Source organism: Rhea americana, unplaced genomic scaffold (assembly GCF_003343005.1).
Source record: "Rhea americana isolate MKP2758 unplaced genomic scaffold, rheAme1 scaffold_243, whole genome shotgun sequence".
Lineage (NCBI taxonomy): Eukaryota > Metazoa > Chordata > Aves > Rheiformes > Rheidae > Rhea > Rhea americana.
The window spans coordinates 598,983-617,907 of record NW_028186361.1 but is presented as its reverse complement, the minus strand read 5'-3'; the positions used below and the strand labels follow the sequence as shown (position 1 = coordinate 617,907).

General features: G+C 37.7%; 1 protein-coding gene across 3 annotated transcripts in view; it reads right to left on the bottom strand.

Moving 5' to 3' along the window:
- Positions 1-362: 362 nt before the first annotated feature.
- Positions 363-18,925, bottom strand: part of LAMA4 (laminin subunit alpha 4) — a 107,652-nt gene continuing 89,089 nt past the window's right edge. For all 3 annotated transcript variants that reach the window (XM_085306632.1, XM_085306633.1, XM_085306634.1), the window contains 13 exons: positions 17,206-17,341; positions 15,959-16,096; positions 14,244-14,377; positions 12,798-12,962; positions 11,924-12,077; positions 11,072-11,265; positions 9,301-9,490; positions 8,272-8,427; positions 7,658-7,817; positions 6,498-6,628; positions 3,795-3,888; positions 2,739-2,858; positions 363-1,002 (listed from right to left, as the gene is read on the bottom strand). In XM_085306632.1, the coding sequence (XP_085162758.1) occupies positions 857-1,002; positions 2,739-2,858; positions 3,795-3,888; positions 6,498-6,628; positions 7,658-7,817; positions 8,272-8,427; positions 9,301-9,490; positions 11,072-11,265; positions 11,924-12,077; positions 12,798-12,962; positions 14,244-14,377; positions 15,959-16,096; positions 17,206-17,341 (1,918 nt within the window). In that variant the 3' untranslated portion in view covers positions 363-856. The remainder of the gene's footprint in view (positions 1,003-2,738; positions 2,859-3,794; positions 3,889-6,497; positions 6,629-7,657; positions 7,818-8,271; positions 8,428-9,300; positions 9,491-11,071; positions 11,266-11,923; positions 12,078-12,797; positions 12,963-14,243; positions 14,378-15,958; positions 16,097-17,205; positions 17,342-18,925) is intronic.

Here is an 18,925-nt window from a genome sequence, read left to right as displayed (position 1 = left end):
TTATTTATTTTGATAAATTTAGATAAAAAATATAATCAGTAACTAGAAATTTTGAAATATAAAATTTTCTCTCTGCTACTCCTTCCTAATTGGGCAGTTATTGTTCTAAAATTGTCTAGGTTAAGTGGCCAGTTATACATTTAAAGTGCTTGTTTTAAAAATATACATCCTTTCTTCACATTGTGGTAGAATGCTAGAATATATCCATGAAATCTAGAAGTGCTAGAAGTGGAATTAAATTTGTTCTAATTTTTCATTGTTTATAAGCTTACATAATCAGCATCATCTCTGCTCCCCATTTTAATTGAAGAATATATACATGAATTGAATGGAAGACTGAAAAAATCCTTGAACACAGTTAGTTGCAATGAAAGTCTATTATCTAGCTTTATTCTTCAATGTGTATTAGCAAATCTTTTCATGGTAAACAAAGGATAGCCTACGGTATCAAACAAAATGATGTACAGGATCTATCTTGAAAGCAGCATATTTAATATAATTTTAATTTCTATTATAATCCATTAAAAAAAATTTTTTTTATAATAACATTTTTTTATAATTACATTTTCCTGTAACAGTGTTTTAGGCCTGGCCAAGCATACTCTATAAGAAATGGTAAAGCTCACTCTTGTGGTATAATAAGAGAACTGCAGAAACAACAGTTCTTTACTTGTCAGTGATTTTTGGTTGCATATAAACATTAGAAGTGACCCTAAATATACTGCTTTCACTAAATGGATCCTTGATGAGATACCTCTTTTTTTTTCCCACATTGGTAAAGAAAAGAACATGTTTCTTCTGGTTTATTTTTCCTTCTCTGCTCTAAGAAATGTTGCAGTGTTGATGCAGTGCAGTATCAGGCTGCTGGACATGTGTTGATGCTTACAGCACCACTAACCAAAGCTGCTTTACTAAAACTCACTGGTTTTTCATCAATCATGAAGTTACGAATGCAGCCAATGAAGGAGTTGCGTGTAGTCAGGCTGGATGTTAGCAGAGACTCTGGAAGAAACAAATTAAAAAAAAAGCTGATGATGACCAAAAGAATCAGTTCAGTAGCAGAATTGGTAATGGGACCTGAGTCTCCTCAATTGCAATTCAATATTCTATTCAGGAACCCATGCTACATCCTACATGTGATCAGTCCATCAGTAACATTGAAGTAAGTTCAAAATGTATAAAAAATGTTTAGTTACTTTAGACACTAGAGTATTCAGCTTTTCAAAGAGGCAAAATATATGAAAGGTATTTTTGTTCCACTGAACAGCTTGCATATATTAAAGGAAAGCTCGTGCCTGCATTCTAATACATATGTATGATAAGAATCTTCCATGGCTTTTCCTTTTGGTTTCTCTGTGCTACTGGGTGCAGCTCTGTTGCATCTTCTGTGAATCTTTTTAAATGTCTGGACTAGTGCTGGTGTCCTAGAGGCAGTTAGAGTAAGCAGGGAAAGTCATCTACCTTTAAGTAAAATTCTTAATAACACATGGTTAGTAGAGGCTCAATCTTGCATTTTTGGACAGTACATTCTCTTTTAAATAATGGAGTAGATGAATCTGAGGCTACATATTTGTAATTTCTTTAAACATTAGGTGTATTGTCAGCTGTGTATGATTTGTTAGGTTTTGTTTAGTCTACTGAATTTACATGGTATTAGTTAGTGTAATATCATTGCTGTTGTGAAGTTCATTTTAGGATTCTTCTGTGCCAGGGTGATAATAGTATTATGGAGCCAATGTATGGCATTGCTTTAGTGTTCTATAATTAATGCAGAATCAGGAAGTTTTATTTCGAAATGGAACAGCATTTGTAATTAGCACTTTATATTACCTCTCTGGGAAGAGTTTTGTCCTAATAAAATTCCAATTTGGAATTAAAGAGTATACAGGCTTGTGCACATAGTTTTTAAGATTCCCGTTAGGCTTGTTTTTCCTCCTGGTAGTGTGGGATGGATGAGAACACCATGCACTCAAGCCACTAATCCAAGATAAGCAATATAATAAATTGGATTGTTAGAACTATTCGTGATTGGCATGCAAGGCACAGAGAAATAATGTTGCATGTTTTCAATGAGAAATGTGCAGGAGATGACTTAAAAAATGAATCACGTAGTGTTGATTACAGTTTGCATATGAACCCCCAACAGAGTAGCTCTGTCTGTTGAATAAGGGAAGTAAATGTGGTAATCTTGGCCCACGCTACACAGATGGTCTGTGAGTCACAAATTCACATTAGCAGACATCTGTGCAATAGAAATCACCAGTCAGAATGAGAATCTTCATGTTTTATACAGTGTTCAAAGAAGCCATTGCTTGGAGAAGAGGAAAGCAGCCTACCAGCAACAAAACCTTGAGACTTCAATTACAACTAACACTGATTTTCCAAACCCATTTAAAAAAAGAAAAAAAGTTCTTTAAAAAACATTAAGCCTTTACTGGAAAGAAAAGTGGGGGGGAAAAAGTGAATTTTTCTAGCAAGCTGACTTTTTACTGACTCTGTACCTGACCCTCCAGCAAATGTGAACATTTTAATTTCAATGAAGCAGGGCTTTTTTCTTCGATAACTTGAGACAGAACGTTTCTGATCAGCTCTTCCTGAGCCTTTGAATTATACCAGGTTGTTCACATGAGTAGCATGCATGTTTCATTCTTTTTTTGAAGTGAGAACAAAGCTTCTATGTTTCCTGTGAAAGCAGTGTTGAAATTTGGGAACAATACCATAAAGCTGCCAAAACGTACCTGGCACACCTCCAATAAACACCGGCTCCCTGTGGTCAATTGCCTTTGGATTTAGTGGCCCTACCACATGGTTGACTTCAGAGTCCACATCCAGCTGCACCACGTTAGCATCTCTAATAACTGTAACAAGAAGGATCAGAGATTAAATTGTCATAAAAAGTGTCTTTTGATGGTTTTATGACAGACAGGTTTGATCTGAGTGCTGGTATGTGGGCAGCCTGTCACAGAGCACGGCCAATGCAAGATGAGGAGCAAGGTCACTTCTGACCTTCTGAGTGAGGCTCTTGATTGTTTGTGACTGTGTCTAGGCTGCAAGGCCTAGGTGTGCTGCATAATCCTATTCTCCAAGTCATTCAGGAGGCCTACTAGAATGCAGTGAGGTTTCCTCCTTGCTTGTGTGCCTGAGTTTCCTTCAGAAAGAAACTAGACTGCATGGGGGAATGGTATATGCATTGATGTCTCCTGCGGATATGATGCTGGGAGGCATCCGAAGTGAGCTTCTAGAAAGGAAGTTGGAGGAGTTTCAAGTACTTGTGATTCAGATAGACTTTTTGACTTTGAGACCTAGGAATGAAGGATGGCTGTTGGGACAGGGACAAAATTCTGACTGTTGTGCACTGTGAGGCAGGGACTCTCCAGACCTGGCCTGTTAGTTGACCTTTAAAAGCAGCATCTCCCTGTAGCTRTTGTGCTCTATCAATATACATAACCTCAAATTGGGGAAAGGAGAATATCATCAGGCATACTACTTAGGGTTGCCAGCATTTCACCTAGGCTGTCCATGTTCTGTGAACAAAGACCTTCCATCTTCATTTGTGCTTGACAGCAACTTATGTTTGTCCTCCCAGGAAACTCTACAGACACTATGTTTGGAGGAGGACAAGGATTGCATCTTTAAAGGCACTACAAGAAACAAACTTGCATCCTGACAGATGAAAGGAAGTAACTAAAAATATGACTCTAATTCCCAGTATGCTAGCCCATGGAGATGAATAGCAGAAGATGGAGAATTTGGCTCTGTTACCTTTCTTAAGGGAATGATCATATTTTACTGACCTGCAATTCGGTGCCATCTGCCATCACAGAGACTCTGTTTCAGTGTCACTGAAGTTGAAAAATCCCTGATTCCATTATTCAGTTTCACAGTAACCTGGAGGAAAATAATGTTGTTGTCATTGTAAAACCCCTCCTGTTCTCTTTTTATTTACCGTTGTCCTGATGCTATGTTCCCTACTCAGAATATGTCTAGTATATTAGTGATAGGAAAACATTGCTTCATGCAAATTATCAAAAAAATCATTAAAATAAAGCACCTTTCTAATTTGAAATTTTTTTAGATTCAACATTTTGCAACATTTCTGATTGGAACTTAGGGAAGAGTGTTCAAGAAAAGATTCATTCAAAAAATAACAGCTAATTTCACTCAAATTTTCCAGAAGAGCAACTTTATAATTTCCTGTGTGTTAAATTAGTGTTTAGAGGCCTCAGATGATTTGGCATCTTGCTAGCCTCTTAATAAGAAACAGCCATGTTTTCTTATTCTTGTATATTTAAACAACTAGATGATACAGAAGAATAGGTAGGAGACTTAGCAATGACTATTACATTATTGTTCAAGCTCATGAAGAAATCTGTGGCAGAGCTAGAAAATGAACCTAGCTCTGAATTCTGCATTAATTACAGGGGTGAGTATCTTTCTTGATGGAAACTGCCATAGCACTGGCAGAGCAGCACTGTGCCCTGTTGCAGGGCACAGGATTCCTAGTGACGATTGTTAGAGAATTCCAAATCACTTTGTCCCTTACAATGCTGACAGCTTGTTGACTGACAGTGACACAAGGAAACAGCTTATATTTGATTTTAGAGAATCTTTGTTTTAACACAGTAGTAGCTAAGGAATGTTTTAGCTTTCTGAACAAAGGTATTAGCAAGCAAAAATGAAATGATCCTCATCTTCCTTTTCATCTATCTTTGGACAAGATCTATTGAAACAGTTAAAGCAAATACAGAATCATGAGGGAAAGTGACTCCTTAATAAATCACTCAGTTAAGCTGTACTGATAGAGATACAGGCATTTAAAAATGAATTGAAGATGATCATTCTTATTTGCTCAGCAAAAAAGCTTTCACAAAACGGGTCCTTGATAATGCATTCGAAGAGAGCAGACAGTTAATGATAAAAACATGGATGCTTACTAAGAGGCTAACTGTCAGGCCTGTTTTGGTGACAAGCAGGGAGATCTGCTTTTCCATGGTGAATTTTGTTTGTGACTCCCATAAACATTATGCTGGAAGTGATGTTTGAGAGAAAAAGGGTTATCTTTTGTTAGACTAACTGATGCAGTTGGAAAAAAATGACAAGCTCTGGATATGCAAAGCTTTCTTCAGATCTTTATGTAAGAAGTGCTGTGCTGAATCGGTTGTGTATATATCATGCAGAATCACAGAGTGGTTGAGGTTGGAAAGGACCTCTGGAGATCATCATGTCCAACTCCCCTGCTCCAGCAGAGTCAGCTAGAGCATGTTACACAGTATCCTATCCAGACAGCCTTTGACATCTCCAAAAATGGAGACTCCACCACCAATCTGGGCAGCCTGTTCCAGTGCTCTGTCACCCTCATGGTAAAGAAGTTCTGCCTCATGTTCAGGTGGAACTTCCTGCRTTTCAGTTTGTGCCCAGTGCCTCTTGTCCTGTTGCTGGGCACCACTGAATGGAAATTTCAGGTGTGCGATGACACACAGAGATGCACTGTGGTTTTAAGTAGTTCTCTGTTAATATACCAGGGACTAGCTAGAGCTGTAAGAATGGGATTTATAGAGCAATAGATTCTCCAAATGATAGTTCATCCCACCTATATCAGATGCTTACTTTAGGATGGGATGATTCACTACTGTTAAAATGTCCATTCAGTGCTTCTACTSTAGGTTCCTGTCCCAGTAGCAGAGGTAACAGGATGCCTCAAGGTTCTTTATTTCTAGCCCAGAACAGACACTGACAATCAGGTGCTGGGTAGTGCACTGTAGTAATTAAGAACACCCACACTGCCCATTCACTTTATACTCTGAGTTTTTTTTTTCTTCAAAAAGGAGAAAAAGATTTTATTTTGCTGCTCCAGACCTTTGCTTGTTCTATCTTTTATGACTACAGCTTCTTACTGTGTGCGTATAATGCCTGCCATGAAGAGAAGCAGATTTGAACAGTGAACATAAGATAGCGACAGCAACAACAATCTGAAAAGTTCATTTCAAAACCACTCTCATTCAATTCACAGCCTTACAAAAATCCAGAGGCTTTAGTAACCGTATCAACAGGTAATCAGAACTTTCTTTCTCTCTCACTATCTCCATCACACGTGTTAAAACAAGAAGACAATGAGAGCAACTGAGATTTTGTTTTTAACATGCAAGAAATAAAATTTCGTCAGGCAGAAATGAAATCACCTTACTTGTAACTGTTATACATTTTTAATGTGTAGATGAAAGAGCAGCAACGAAGTGTCAGCACTCACGCTTCTTTTCACCTACACATTAAATATTTATTGTTAGTACCAGTCAAGTGATCTTTTTGTATGCTAGGTGTTATTTTATGTATATTAAAAGAAGTATGTAGGTTGCCTAATCTAAGCATTTAATATAGTTAGGAGAGAAATAAGAATCAAGTAATGGCAAATTTGTAAGAGAAAAGCTGCATATAGCACAGAGTCCAAGTAGATAGAAGAACCAGACAAAATAGTGGAAGGAATGTGGCCTTCATTATACCTGTCCATTTTTCATGTGCATATTCAAGTACTCCCCATTCACGCTGTGACCATGCATTAGAATTCCTGAGCTGCTTCGGGGACGTATTTCAAAAACAACTTCAAATTTCAGGCCTAAACTGAAGGATTCATCTGTGAGGAGAAAAGAATAACATTCTTCTTTTTGTACTGAGTTAATGATGAAATCGGACATCTATTCAAAGTCAAAATGGAAATTCAGAGTCCCTAGGTGGAACCAATTTGTCCTGTTCTAACTATTGGAACATGTGCCAGTGTACATACTTGAATAGATAGTATGGTGCATCATCATACGTGACACATTTCCACTTTTGTTTATTCTGCTTCCTTGAAGTATTAATAATAGCTTCTTTATTTTTCTCATTATTTAAACAGCATGCATTTTTTTAAAAAAATACTTCTTCGCAATGTGATGGAAAGCAGAAAATAATTTCTGTGTATTTTTTTAGGCAGTTTCATATTGTGCAATTTGCTTGGCATTCAGCAGTTTTTACACAGTGAGTGGGAGTTCACTTGAGATTTGATGATTCAATAGCAGAAACCCAATTTTTCTATCTGGTGGCAGGCCAGGGAGCAAATTGGAAACAGTGTGTAGTTCCGCTTGGTGTTACCAATGGATAGGGTTCTCTGTTTCCTTTCCTATTCAGATCAGAGCCTCTGTGACCAAAAAAGCTCATAAAACACTTCCTGGAACACAGCAGGCTTAAATGATGGAAAAGATGTGTTCTGTCTTGTTGTTCAGTGTCAAGACATACAGAAATCCTTTCATTAGGATTTTTGAATCACATACTGTTTTCTTAGTTAAAGACTAAAGGTGACCATTTGTTGCTGTGCATGGTTTTAGCCCTATTGGCTTGCATTTTTCTACAATAATTTTTTTCATATTCCTCTGTGAAATTATTCTAATTAACTTAAATATGTACATACGTGTATATACATGCACATATGTAACCATTTATCTAGTTTCATGGTGACATTCTCACCTCTCAGCATCACCTGCTTAGCATAATAATGATCTGTATGTAATTGTCCTTTGAGCTCACAGGCTATGAAATTACAACATCTGTTACATGTGCCATTGTGAAGTACAGTGAATAAGACTAAGGTGTTATTATTGGATACATTTATTCAGTAGTATATTACCAAGGACAACATATCCTCCTTCTGATGAAAAGTATGTTCCTGCTTCTGATGGGCCTTCAAAGCAAGGTGTTACACTAAATGTTTGCGAAGCAGAAGTAATTGATCTTCCATTGAGCTGTAAATTGCTGAGGCAACCACTAAAACTGTAGACTGAGTTAATCTGAGGAAACAAAAAGCGTGATTAGTAGATAAATTGCTTATGGAAGGAAGGAAACCCTTTTCTCCCCAATTTGTGCTTGTTTGTGATCTCTAAGGCCAGGATTCTCTGGTGTATTGATTTTGAGTTATATCCAGAAAAGAGAAGCAGGACAGGTGTTTTTCTTATGCTCTGTGTCTCTCAGATGACCTCAGACGTGAGTGTGAAATTGATCTCACCTAATTTTACCTGTCTCGATATCTAAGGTTGAATGTGACTAAGATTTCTCTGTTCCTCAAGGACCACTGGCTTTTCTGGTTGCTGCTGCGAGTCTGCCCAATACACTTCCACTGTCCGCTTGAACTGAGCTGAGCGCTACTCAGTGTGGAGTTGATTTTGCTTCAGTTCACCCCTAGAGTCAACTTTTGTGTTAGCTATACATAGAGCTATGTAGTGATGTAATGGGTGTCTACTTTACCTGGATATTTTTCACAGCTTTTCCTGGAGATACACCTCCAATATACAGTGGTTCAGTGACTTGCCAAGTATTAGCACTACCACTGAAAGATTCTTCTAATACTCGGAGACCATCAATTATCAAGCGACCAATATTTTTTCCTCTTATAAATATCACCTAGAAAGGGAGGAGAAAAGAAATCCGGAAGATTACTTTCATGTGCTGTGGGAACACTACTCTGTAGTGGAAGAAGATAAGAAATCTGAGGAGAAAAGCCTCTGAGTCATACGCTACAAGCCTATTTTATTAATTATAATTTGCTGTAGAACTTTCAGTCTTCGCGTTCATATAAAAATTTGATAATACAACTTCTGTCTTACCATTTTGTCATATGAGGCAGGTAGTTAAGGTCTCACAGGATCTACTGAGATCTGCCCATCTTATATTCACAAATATTATTCATTGTTACACTTTTACAGTTCTCAGTCTTCCCCAGTCATATGGTTTGGATTCATCCAACCTGCTTTAAAGCATGTTTAAGTGCTTAAGCAATTAAATGCCTAAATTAGGAGCTTGTAACTGGATTTCCTCTGTAGTCAAGGAGGAGAGATAGGTACCTACAGGGGAAAAATCATCTCGTTCCCTAAATTTCTTTCTTAATTTTCTTGGACTACAGAGGGACCCTAAGACAACTATGCCTCTTGCTTAGGCAGTTCAAATAAATGTGTCTAAAAGAAATATCCTAGCCTTTCCTTCCTATCTGATTTTTATTGCTTTACTGTTCTGCTTGCTTCTGTTATTTCTGATTAGCTGTTGTGTGTGAAATTGCTAGATTTTTATAACTGATTTACAAAGTAAACTCTCCTATCCCTAGTTAATGACCTAGTAAAATTCTGCACGGAAGATCTAAAAGTATTAGCAGAAGTTTCTCAACACATAGGTGTGGTTATAAGCACAGGAATGAAAACTCCCTGAGCTGTCAAATCAGCAGCATCTTTACCACATCTTTTAAAGCATGSGTCTTCCTACTGATTGCTTTATTCTACTTACATTGTGCCAAAGACCATCATTGTATTTCTCTTGGCTTTTAATCCTTATCTTCTGATGACCAGCATTAAACATAAAAATGAGTCGGCCATGAGCAACAAAAAGGGCCATGAAGTTGGTCTCTTTTTCGTCAGAGACATAGAAAATCATGCCATGAGATGAGTGAGTTTTCAAACTGATAGAGAACTGAGCTCTGGCAAATAAAAACACAGTATTAACGTTAGAGCAGATATAATTGACAGAAGTCCACCTGCAGTGAGGAAGATTGAGGTTTTCCTACCAGCCTAAGGAAGGTAAGGATGTCCTTTATGGAAATGGTGTTTCTGGGAAGCATTTCTTACTGTTTTTTTGGAGTAGAAGTCAAAGCTAGAGAAAAAGCCACCTTACAAGGAACTTACTTTCAAATAAACCAAAACCTCTGGAGTAAATAAAATCAATGCAGATAACCAGTAACTGACAGTATGGACACTATGTATCGATTCCTGTCAAATAGCAATGTTGGTGGACTTTTTAACATTTCCTTTGGTGTAGTGGAAGCCTGACAGTTCACACATCTTTAGCTAAGGCTCTGCTTTCTAGTCGTTTTTCATGAAGTTCAAGACAACATTGCCATGTACTTTGATTCCGTTCGACACAATGTGAACAGTGAAGAGTTGTTGAGTGGTACTATTGCTTTGGGTCTAAAAAATGGCAAAGCTGTATTTGTGTGGGGCAGTGCCAGAACTGGTTAGTCCTGTCAGGTCCCCTAATTAGCTTAGCTTCTGTTCCTGGTATTATATGAGCGATCTAGACATGTTCCATTGCAGTGTATACGTTCCATGTGCACATTTAGTCCCTGCCAACAGAAGTTGTTTTAAAACATCACAAGTCATTGTTTTTTAAAATAAATACTACAATAACAAAGCTGTAATAGCACTTATAGCAAAAATATATCCTGTAGAGATGAACAGACGTATTAGAGTTTGCATTTTCCTTCTTCTGTCTCAAATGGATTGCCCCAAGTAAAACGCTACTGAAGTAAAACAAATGTAATGATTCTATTATTTAAGTCAGGAAATAGCACTCTTCTTTTCTGAGTTAGTGGTCTGGTATGCCTCCAGAAAATACTTGGTTGAATTTGTAGTCTTTCATGGAAGGTATTAAACTAAGATCCATTGGTGGTCATAAGATACCGTAAGCCTATCCTGTGGGAGCCTGAGGATTAAATAACCAGAATAGCTGGGCTCATAATTAATTACTTGTATTTCCACTATAGCTTGAATTGGACATAGTTTTCATGGCTTTATGTCCTGCTGCACTATGTAGATTCCCAAGCAGTTTTAAACATCTGCCATGGTCCTCAAAACTGTGCTTTATTTCTTGGTGAACTGTTATGTTCTTTTTCAGCTCTGCTTGATTGCCAGTACTTTTTGCATAAAGAGACCAGTGGTGCACTACTTATATAGAATGGACATCCTTAAAACCTTCATACAAATGGGCAAGAAAACTCATTTTCTTAATATACAATGTAGATGGAAGAGTCTACAAAAGGGATGTAACTGGAAACATATTCAATTTATTACTCTGACTCAGATGAAATACCTTCAAATATATCCTAAAAAATTCTGTATATAAAAAATTGCCTCAGGTATAATACACAAAATACATTTGCCATAGATATAATACATAAAAAAAAAAATGTCAGGCTAAGAGGACAAATATGTCATTTTCTTCCTTTCAAATGCTACTTTGCCCTCCCCAATGTATTTCATTTTTATTTCTAAAGTTCCTTTACCTTTCACTGAAATCTTTTGGTATGTGATCAAACTCTTGTCGGCTGTTTGCTGTTCCTCCAAACTGATATGCGTGTTCAGTTGCCTTGGGATTCAGAGGCAGGTGGCATTGAGGGTCTCTGTGCATATTCATTTCTTGATACACTTTTTTGAGGCCAGTTGAAGCCTGTGAGATCTTGTCTTTATCTCTTCCCACCTTCATACAAAGAGAACCATGAACCAGAAATGTTAAGTAAGATGGAACATACTTTTTAGCAATATCATTTGTATATAAACTAGCAATATAGGCTTTCCTTAAAAAAAAATGAATGGTTCCAAGAATTCCTAACTGTGTAGCTAACATGATTACAGTTCAATTGTGTTGCAGTTTTCCTGTTTGAATCTTTTCCTCTCTGCTTTCAATGATGTAGCATATACTATAGTCATAATAGGACATGCTTGGACTGTAAGTTCTGCATGCTGGAAGAGTTCTTTTTTCCCTCATTTTATATTAATGCATGCTAGTTGTATCCAATAGAGCCACATGGAAGTAGCTGAGAACAGAAGTAAGCTTATTGCCTTTAGGCTATAGAAGAAATCAAAGAAGGCTCTTTCTACAATGCTTTCTCAAAGATGCTGGAAAATGTGTTTTACATTTCTGATGAGACAGAATGATGCAAGTGTAGACTAGATCAGATCAGGGCAGATATTTGTAGGATGGAATATTCAAAGGGATGAAGACCTTTGCTTATGTTATAGCTGAAGTATTCTTCAAGTGGTACATTCTGGAACATGTTTTGGAGAATTTACAATCATGACATAGTATATCAGCTCTGGAAAATTCTAATGTGATGCTTTAGCAATTTGTAGCAAACCTTTTTATTACGATTTCCTTTGGCTTTTGATGAGTTTTTTCCTTTCTTATGGAGAAGAGCAATTGGAGGGGATTCAACAGGGCACCCATAAAAAGAAGCCTGAACTTTCTCAGAGTACCTCTGGAAATCTTCCACCTCAACCTCTCGATCCAACCTGTGTTTCAAAGAGGGAATATGATGGACTGACTGAAAAGCACAAAGAACAGCTGTTTGCAAGTATTGCAATGGTTTTCATAGAACTCACAGAATTTTACATTTGTATTTTAAATGATGATTTGATGGACTTTTTTCATCTTGGATCCTTGATTAAAAATACAGATTAATCAGATAATGTTTGGATGATATGGGCAGCCTATACTACTTCTGTCTGTTATATTCATGCTTGCATAAACACAGAGTCAGAATCTGCAGCACCAAATTTACTTCAAAATTTTCCATGTAAGAGTATTTTGTGAAGTGATTAACACCAACAAATTCAGACCATTTCCACTTGACCAAACTCCTAACTTCAACAGCTTCTGTGAGATGCCATAGTATCATTTTGTTTCAAAGGCAGAGCTGCAAGCTACATAATATAAATGTAAATTACAGCTATTCAAATTATACATTGCACTAAAGGCATTAGCAGGTGCAGTACTGAAAGCTGATTTACGTCAACAGTTATTCCCACTTCAACAATTTCTTAAACCTAGGAGGTCTGCATYAACAGTTTTCATGGCAAATAAGATAAGAAAGGTATTCACATATACTGACTAGCCTCACAAAATGAGATAAATGTTTTTATTGTTCAAATAAATCAATTCTGCAGAGTAGTTACTGTCTGAGCTGTCAGACATCAATTGCCTGATAATGTGTTTGGGAGGATGCTACGTACCTAGTGAAGTAGGCATTGCTTATGCAGCCAGTGAAGTTGGCTTGCTGCATGCTGAGGGGAGAGCCACCAAAATAGAACTTCTTGAGACTGTCAGGGCTTTTCCCTGCTTTGTCCTTAGCTGGTTTCTTTTTGCTTTCTTTCTTGTCATCAACAGTCAGCTCATATCTGCAAGGACAAAACGTCCATTTTGTAAACTAGTTTTATAAAAAGTCCATGCAGGTTATTAGACAACTTACTCCGTACACCACAAGTGCTGTCAGGGTYGGTGTATAAATCACTGAATAGTAAWGTTCACAGTCATGTGAACATCTCATTTCCAGCTGCACAACGAGCAATAGTGCAACTAGCCCACTAGCAACCTAGAGTCCACAGGCCAACAGATGTCATGATATGATATCCTGGAGTTAATCCTGAAGTCTTGAAAACTGCAGTCCACTCAGCGAAGATACATAAACAAAGAGATCATTAGTAAATGCATGGAAGCACTGTTTYGGAAAATGAGATACAAGCATGGGCCAATCCTTCTTCTTTATGTCCCCATCCCTTTTTCTTTCTCTTCTATCAAAACATATTCATGTCTTAGCTATACAATAATCTTTGCCTAATCTCATTTTGCAACAAGCAAACCAACTGCTGCAGAAATCAGGAAGGATTCTATTGCGTTAATATGAAACTGCCTATTATCTGAAGCACCAGGCATTGATTTTTGGCAAATTAAGAGTTCAAAACTCTCAGGGAAATATGACAGTTCTCAACGCTGTTCCAAGGCACTGTATTGCGCTTGCAGCTTTTCAAGCTGTGTTTCTTGGATGTCAGAAGTCATATGTACAAGCCTCCATTTCAGTTTGGAAACAGAAYGATCTTTTTACCTGCATAGTAAAGATTCTAAAAGAAAGATTCTTTGATTCTTTGACCTTTTAATAAAATGTTTAACATAGAAAGCAATAGTAAAATGATTCAATGCTTAATTTGGGACTGCTTTAAAAAACCAAAAAACCCTGAAGAATGACCCTTAGGCTTAGTAAACTTCTTTCATAGTTGGTTATAATGTGGTGCTGCTAATGCCAAGGTTGCGGGTTCAATCCCTGTATGGGCTACACCAAGGGTTGGACTAGATGATCTCCGGAGGTCCCTTCCAATCTTACCAGTCTATSATTCTATGATATGAGGGCAAACAGGAACTAAGCTTTGAAAAACACTATTCTTTTCTTTTAGTTTTACTAAAAATTCCTAGCATCTTATCTTTAGGCCAAGCAGGCCAAATTTCAATCACRTCAGTTTGGCGTGATTGGTGTTTATTTTTTAAAACTGAATTAATCAGTTAAAAAAATCAGTGAAAAAATGCCTAAACATCCCTTTGAACAAGAATATTAAATGATAACGAGTTCTTTACAAGAAATATCTATATTCTAAAGGTAGGGAATAAAAGGTGCTGGACCACTTTACCTTTCTGGTGTGACAGAAGTAATGATAAAATGGTTTTTTCCATCATTGTAGTTTCGGTCTGATGATTGAACTTTAATTCCACTTGCATTTAAAACGACAGCACCTCTGTCCATAGAGATGGATAACACATCTGACTGAAATACAGAGAAAAGCATCTTCAGAAGCATGTATAACACCGGAAAAGTTGACAGTCCAGTGCATTTAATTGTTRTTTTTATTTGCTCTAACGAAACATATTTCTTCTTGCTGTTTTCCCCAGTTTTACTTTCTCTGCAGAGTGATAGACGGAGAAGCAAAGGAGATGATTGCATTATAATTGATATTCTTGCTGTTCTTTAAGTTTGAATTCTACTGCTGCCTTTGTCTCATACATCTGTCACATGAGCTCCTTCCATCTAGTAGTTTATGATGTTTATATTTGATTTGTTTGTCTGGTACCCCTGTTATGGTATTGTGAACAGCTGTTACTGTAAGATCTCTGCTCTCATAAGAACAATACTTTTTTTTTTTCTTTTCCTAATTCCCTCTGATCAGACTCAGTCATTCAAAATGGTCTTAGAGATACGATTTTCTATCTGGATCAGGCATATGGGATCACAGCCCCATACAACAGGAATATTATCTGTTCCATTAGAACAAACACTGTCACTGCGCAGTCACAGGAATCTTGCTGTCTGATTCTGTGAAGTGCTAAATAGCTATTCTCCATTTGTTAAATAGGGCACTTGGCATCTCGTAGGCTTAGAGCTTTTAAGTTGAAACCGGAAGTGGTGTGTAAGGTGATACAAGAAAACACTTTATTATACTTCAGGCTCTGCCTCATTTATGCAAATAGCTTGGATAACTGACATAGTGACTTATTTCAATATATAGTAATACTCCAGACTAAAATGTAAAAGTTCAGGAGTGGATATAGGTCTCATACAGCCTTGTTTGCTGCATTACTAGTGATCTGCAAGGATGGCAGAATAGAGTTTGTGGGTGGTAGCAAATGTTCCTGTCATTGGAGCTTATGCTTGGTGCAGATGCAAGTCTGAGCCTTCAGGTTTGCAGAATCCCTCTCGCTCACTCACCATTCTGGGAGCGTGACTCCACGTTCTGCCCATCTCTCACCTCTAACAGGAGCAGTTGGTGTGGCCTGCTGCCCATAGCTGCAAAGAGCCATTCTAAAGCACATTTTTTTCCAGTCATCCATGGAGGCTTAAGTACCATCTGAGAATAGCTTTCTGACTAATTTCTGTCAACTCAGTACTGCTGAGAATATCATCCCACTAATCCAAACAAGCTTTCTCTGATTCATTTTTGCTTCCAGAGATTTTCTCTGGTAGGAAAATATCAGTCCCTTAATATTATTTATGCTCTGGTAGCACCTACAGGTCCAAATTGGGATTGCAGTGCTGCTAAGCACACTGCAAGATCCACTTTGCATTTCTATCCTGTGGATTTTATTGAGCACAAAGGGATGCATATTAATTCTAGGCATGTGATCAAATTCTCTTCTCGGCATCAAAATCATATCGAGGCATAGCTGGATTTCATCTGTAGATCAAATGCAAACTGTAAAAATGTGGCCATCACTGAATGCTTCTATATTCTWGACTACTTTTTCCATTGTTAAAACATGAGGTGAAAAATTCCATTATTCCCCTAGTATTCTGGGAAACAATCCAAGGGTAAACTAAAACAACACAAACTGTAAAGAAAAGTATACTCACTCCTTCAGAATAATAGAAYAGCAGCCCATTGGGCTGCAATGTCCGGAAATTAAAACCTCCTTCAAATTCACCAAAGAGGGAYGCTTTCTGGCTTGATGCAATAAAGCTTTCTCCATTGAAATATGCTTTGCGGGACATCTGCGAATTAAATAAAATAAAGTTACAAGTATGCTGTAGAAAACATTTTTAATAAAAAGGGAGACTTTCTTTTAAAGATGTAGTCAGTTCAGTTCTTTTATAAAGCTTCAATATTTTCTGCTTGACTTAACCTAACATATAGACTGCCCCTTGCATGTCATGAAAGTATTAACAAAGTGTAGCCAATTAGACTAAGCCAAATGTTTCTCAATTTCCTTAGGGACTCCAGTGCTCATCCTAAGTCTGCTGATGTTAATGAGCGTGAAGACTAGAAACAGAAGGGACTAAAGCCCGTCTCTGAACAGTGTGGCACGGAGTCACCATCACGATGTGAGATGTGTTAGCTTGCATGCTACACTGAGTGCTTGTATCGGGCCATGGTGGTGGGGGGCATAGTCCTCAGCCTCAGAAGGAAAAGCAGGCCTGAAGCAGGACAGATTGCAGCTAGCTTCCTTTACACRTTCATTGATGAAGTTGTGTTCATCAGTGAATTGATCAGTTCTACAAGTGGTGGGCTGCTTCCTCTTCACAGACAGCATGGCTTTGGATAGGTATACCTACAGGATAAAAACTGTGAACACAGTTTAGAATTACCGGCCTTGTATTGTAATGAGTAAATAGTGAGAGATAGAGGGGATCTGAAAAGAAATGGCAGTTCCAACAGTGTTCATGCAGTTGTCCTGTGTTTCACAGAGGGCTGACTAGACTGACTTAAGGGGAAAACTCATCTAGAAGGTCAATATCTTGCAGTCCTTTTCACATCATACAACTGTATTAGTAAGTGTTTGAGGACAGTTCTCTTGGTTTCATAAAGAAAAAYTGAATTACTATGGAACATTTGCTTTCAGAATACAGCGCACAGCCTATGTCAGATCCAGCCTTCACATAGCAATCTCAGATACAAGATTATCAAGTAAAACATCTAGTGCTGCAATTCAGGATGAAAATTGGATAGCATGTCAGCAGACTAAATAAAAAATCACAATTAATGCATTGAAGTTTCCTTAGTTGAAGACTTTTACTTTGCATTATTTGGAGTAAATATTGACCTTATGGTCGTATCCATTGCCAAAACTTTGTTGTTAGCTCAYACTTGATGCTCTGCTTACCAGTGAGTCTTCTGGGCACCCATAGCTAATTCCAAGGGTTCCTGGTTCTTCTAACAAGTTGAAATCCTTCTTTTGGAACTGGAAGCCCTTCATGCAGCCTTTAAAGCCAACACTTCCTACCAGATGTGAGCTGATGCTGTTGGAAAACAGTGTCAAACAGGTTGCAGTTAAATAACTCTTGCCCTCCTGCATATACTTTTATGGCYGAAGTGTTCAAAAAAACTTGGAAGAACCTTAATCATTTGCTTCACTAGAGCCCAGTACCTACATCTTTATGTAAAGCAACTATTAAATCATGTTATGTGTTACGAKGAGTGAAGATACTGAGAACATGAGAAATCAGAAAGGAGACCCATATATAAAATAACTTTAAGAAGGTAAAAACAGATATTGAAATTAAAGGGCATATTTTTAAGTGGGTTTCTGCCCACTTAGGATTAAAACCAGTGGATTTTTGTCTTCATTTTTTCCTGTTCTAGAAAAGTTATGTTTTAGTTTTCTTCTCTTGCTTCTATTGGTAATCTCCATTACCGATGGAGAAGGAAGCAGCTGGATCTCTATTTTATAACAAATATTAGTAACAGAGGTCAAGGAAGTAAGAGTAAATTCTGACTGCTGATGAATAGGTTTATAAATTTGTAAATGAGAGCAGTAGATGGGCTTGCAGAATCCCTTTAATGTCAAGTTTGAGGTAGAGCACAGCAGTGTATCCCAACTGCTCCTGCTCACTGCATTTTTCTACTCAACTCCTCACCAGGATAGCACAACATTACAGCATACTGCAAACATGATGAAATTTATCCTCAAAGTATTTATACTGCACAATGCAAAAGAAGAAACTTGCCTATCCACAGTGGTCTGTGGTAGRGCCAGGAAATGTCATGAGATCTGCTGGATCCCAGTGGAGGAGATAACCAGGAAACAAATACACTGAAGGAGTGAATGTRAGTTTTCACCTGGCTATTCTGTGGACAGTCTTTGCACTTTCTGTAGCAGGAACTTTAGCAGTGGGATTCTTCTCACCTCAATTAGGATGATATCGACAGTATTGACATCTACTTCTGTACTAATTTTCCATGATTTATCTCACTGTGAGGTAGAGATTTGCAACATGGCAGATGAATCAGGCTCTGTAAGTGCATATTTTTCTACATTGGCTAAACTGACCGTCAGGTGGAATAGTATACACATACATATCTGAAATTAGGTGAGAGGATGAGCACTCTGAGGGCCTAATCTGTTCCTCAGTGAAATCAGCATGAAGGCTAAATCAACAAGAAGGCTCCTCTCCAGTGGGATTTGACTCAGGATGTGGGGTATCAGTCARTCAGTTTAAACTGTACTTGACTGGCCATGTGACTGGCTGGATACCACAAACATGCCTTTTTGTTAAATAGCACTGACTTAAGGAACTACATTTTCTAGGAGCAATGGGAACTAAGGAAGATAGGTTAAAAACTAAAGAAAGGTTTCGTATGAATTTGTTCCTTACAATTCCCAGCCCCCAGTGCTCCTAGCTCTCCGTAGCACTTTGCTTTTTTGCACTGAATGAGATGGGAGAAAAATAACATGTAACAGTGGTTCCAGATTCATTTATTTGGGAAAAAGACAGTTGAGGCATGTGCTGTAGAAGTGAATGAAAATGCATTGTTTTGAAGGAAAATTAAACTCCTTCTCTATCACTACAGCTAATTCTTCCTTCTGCCTCTGCCCTCCAATG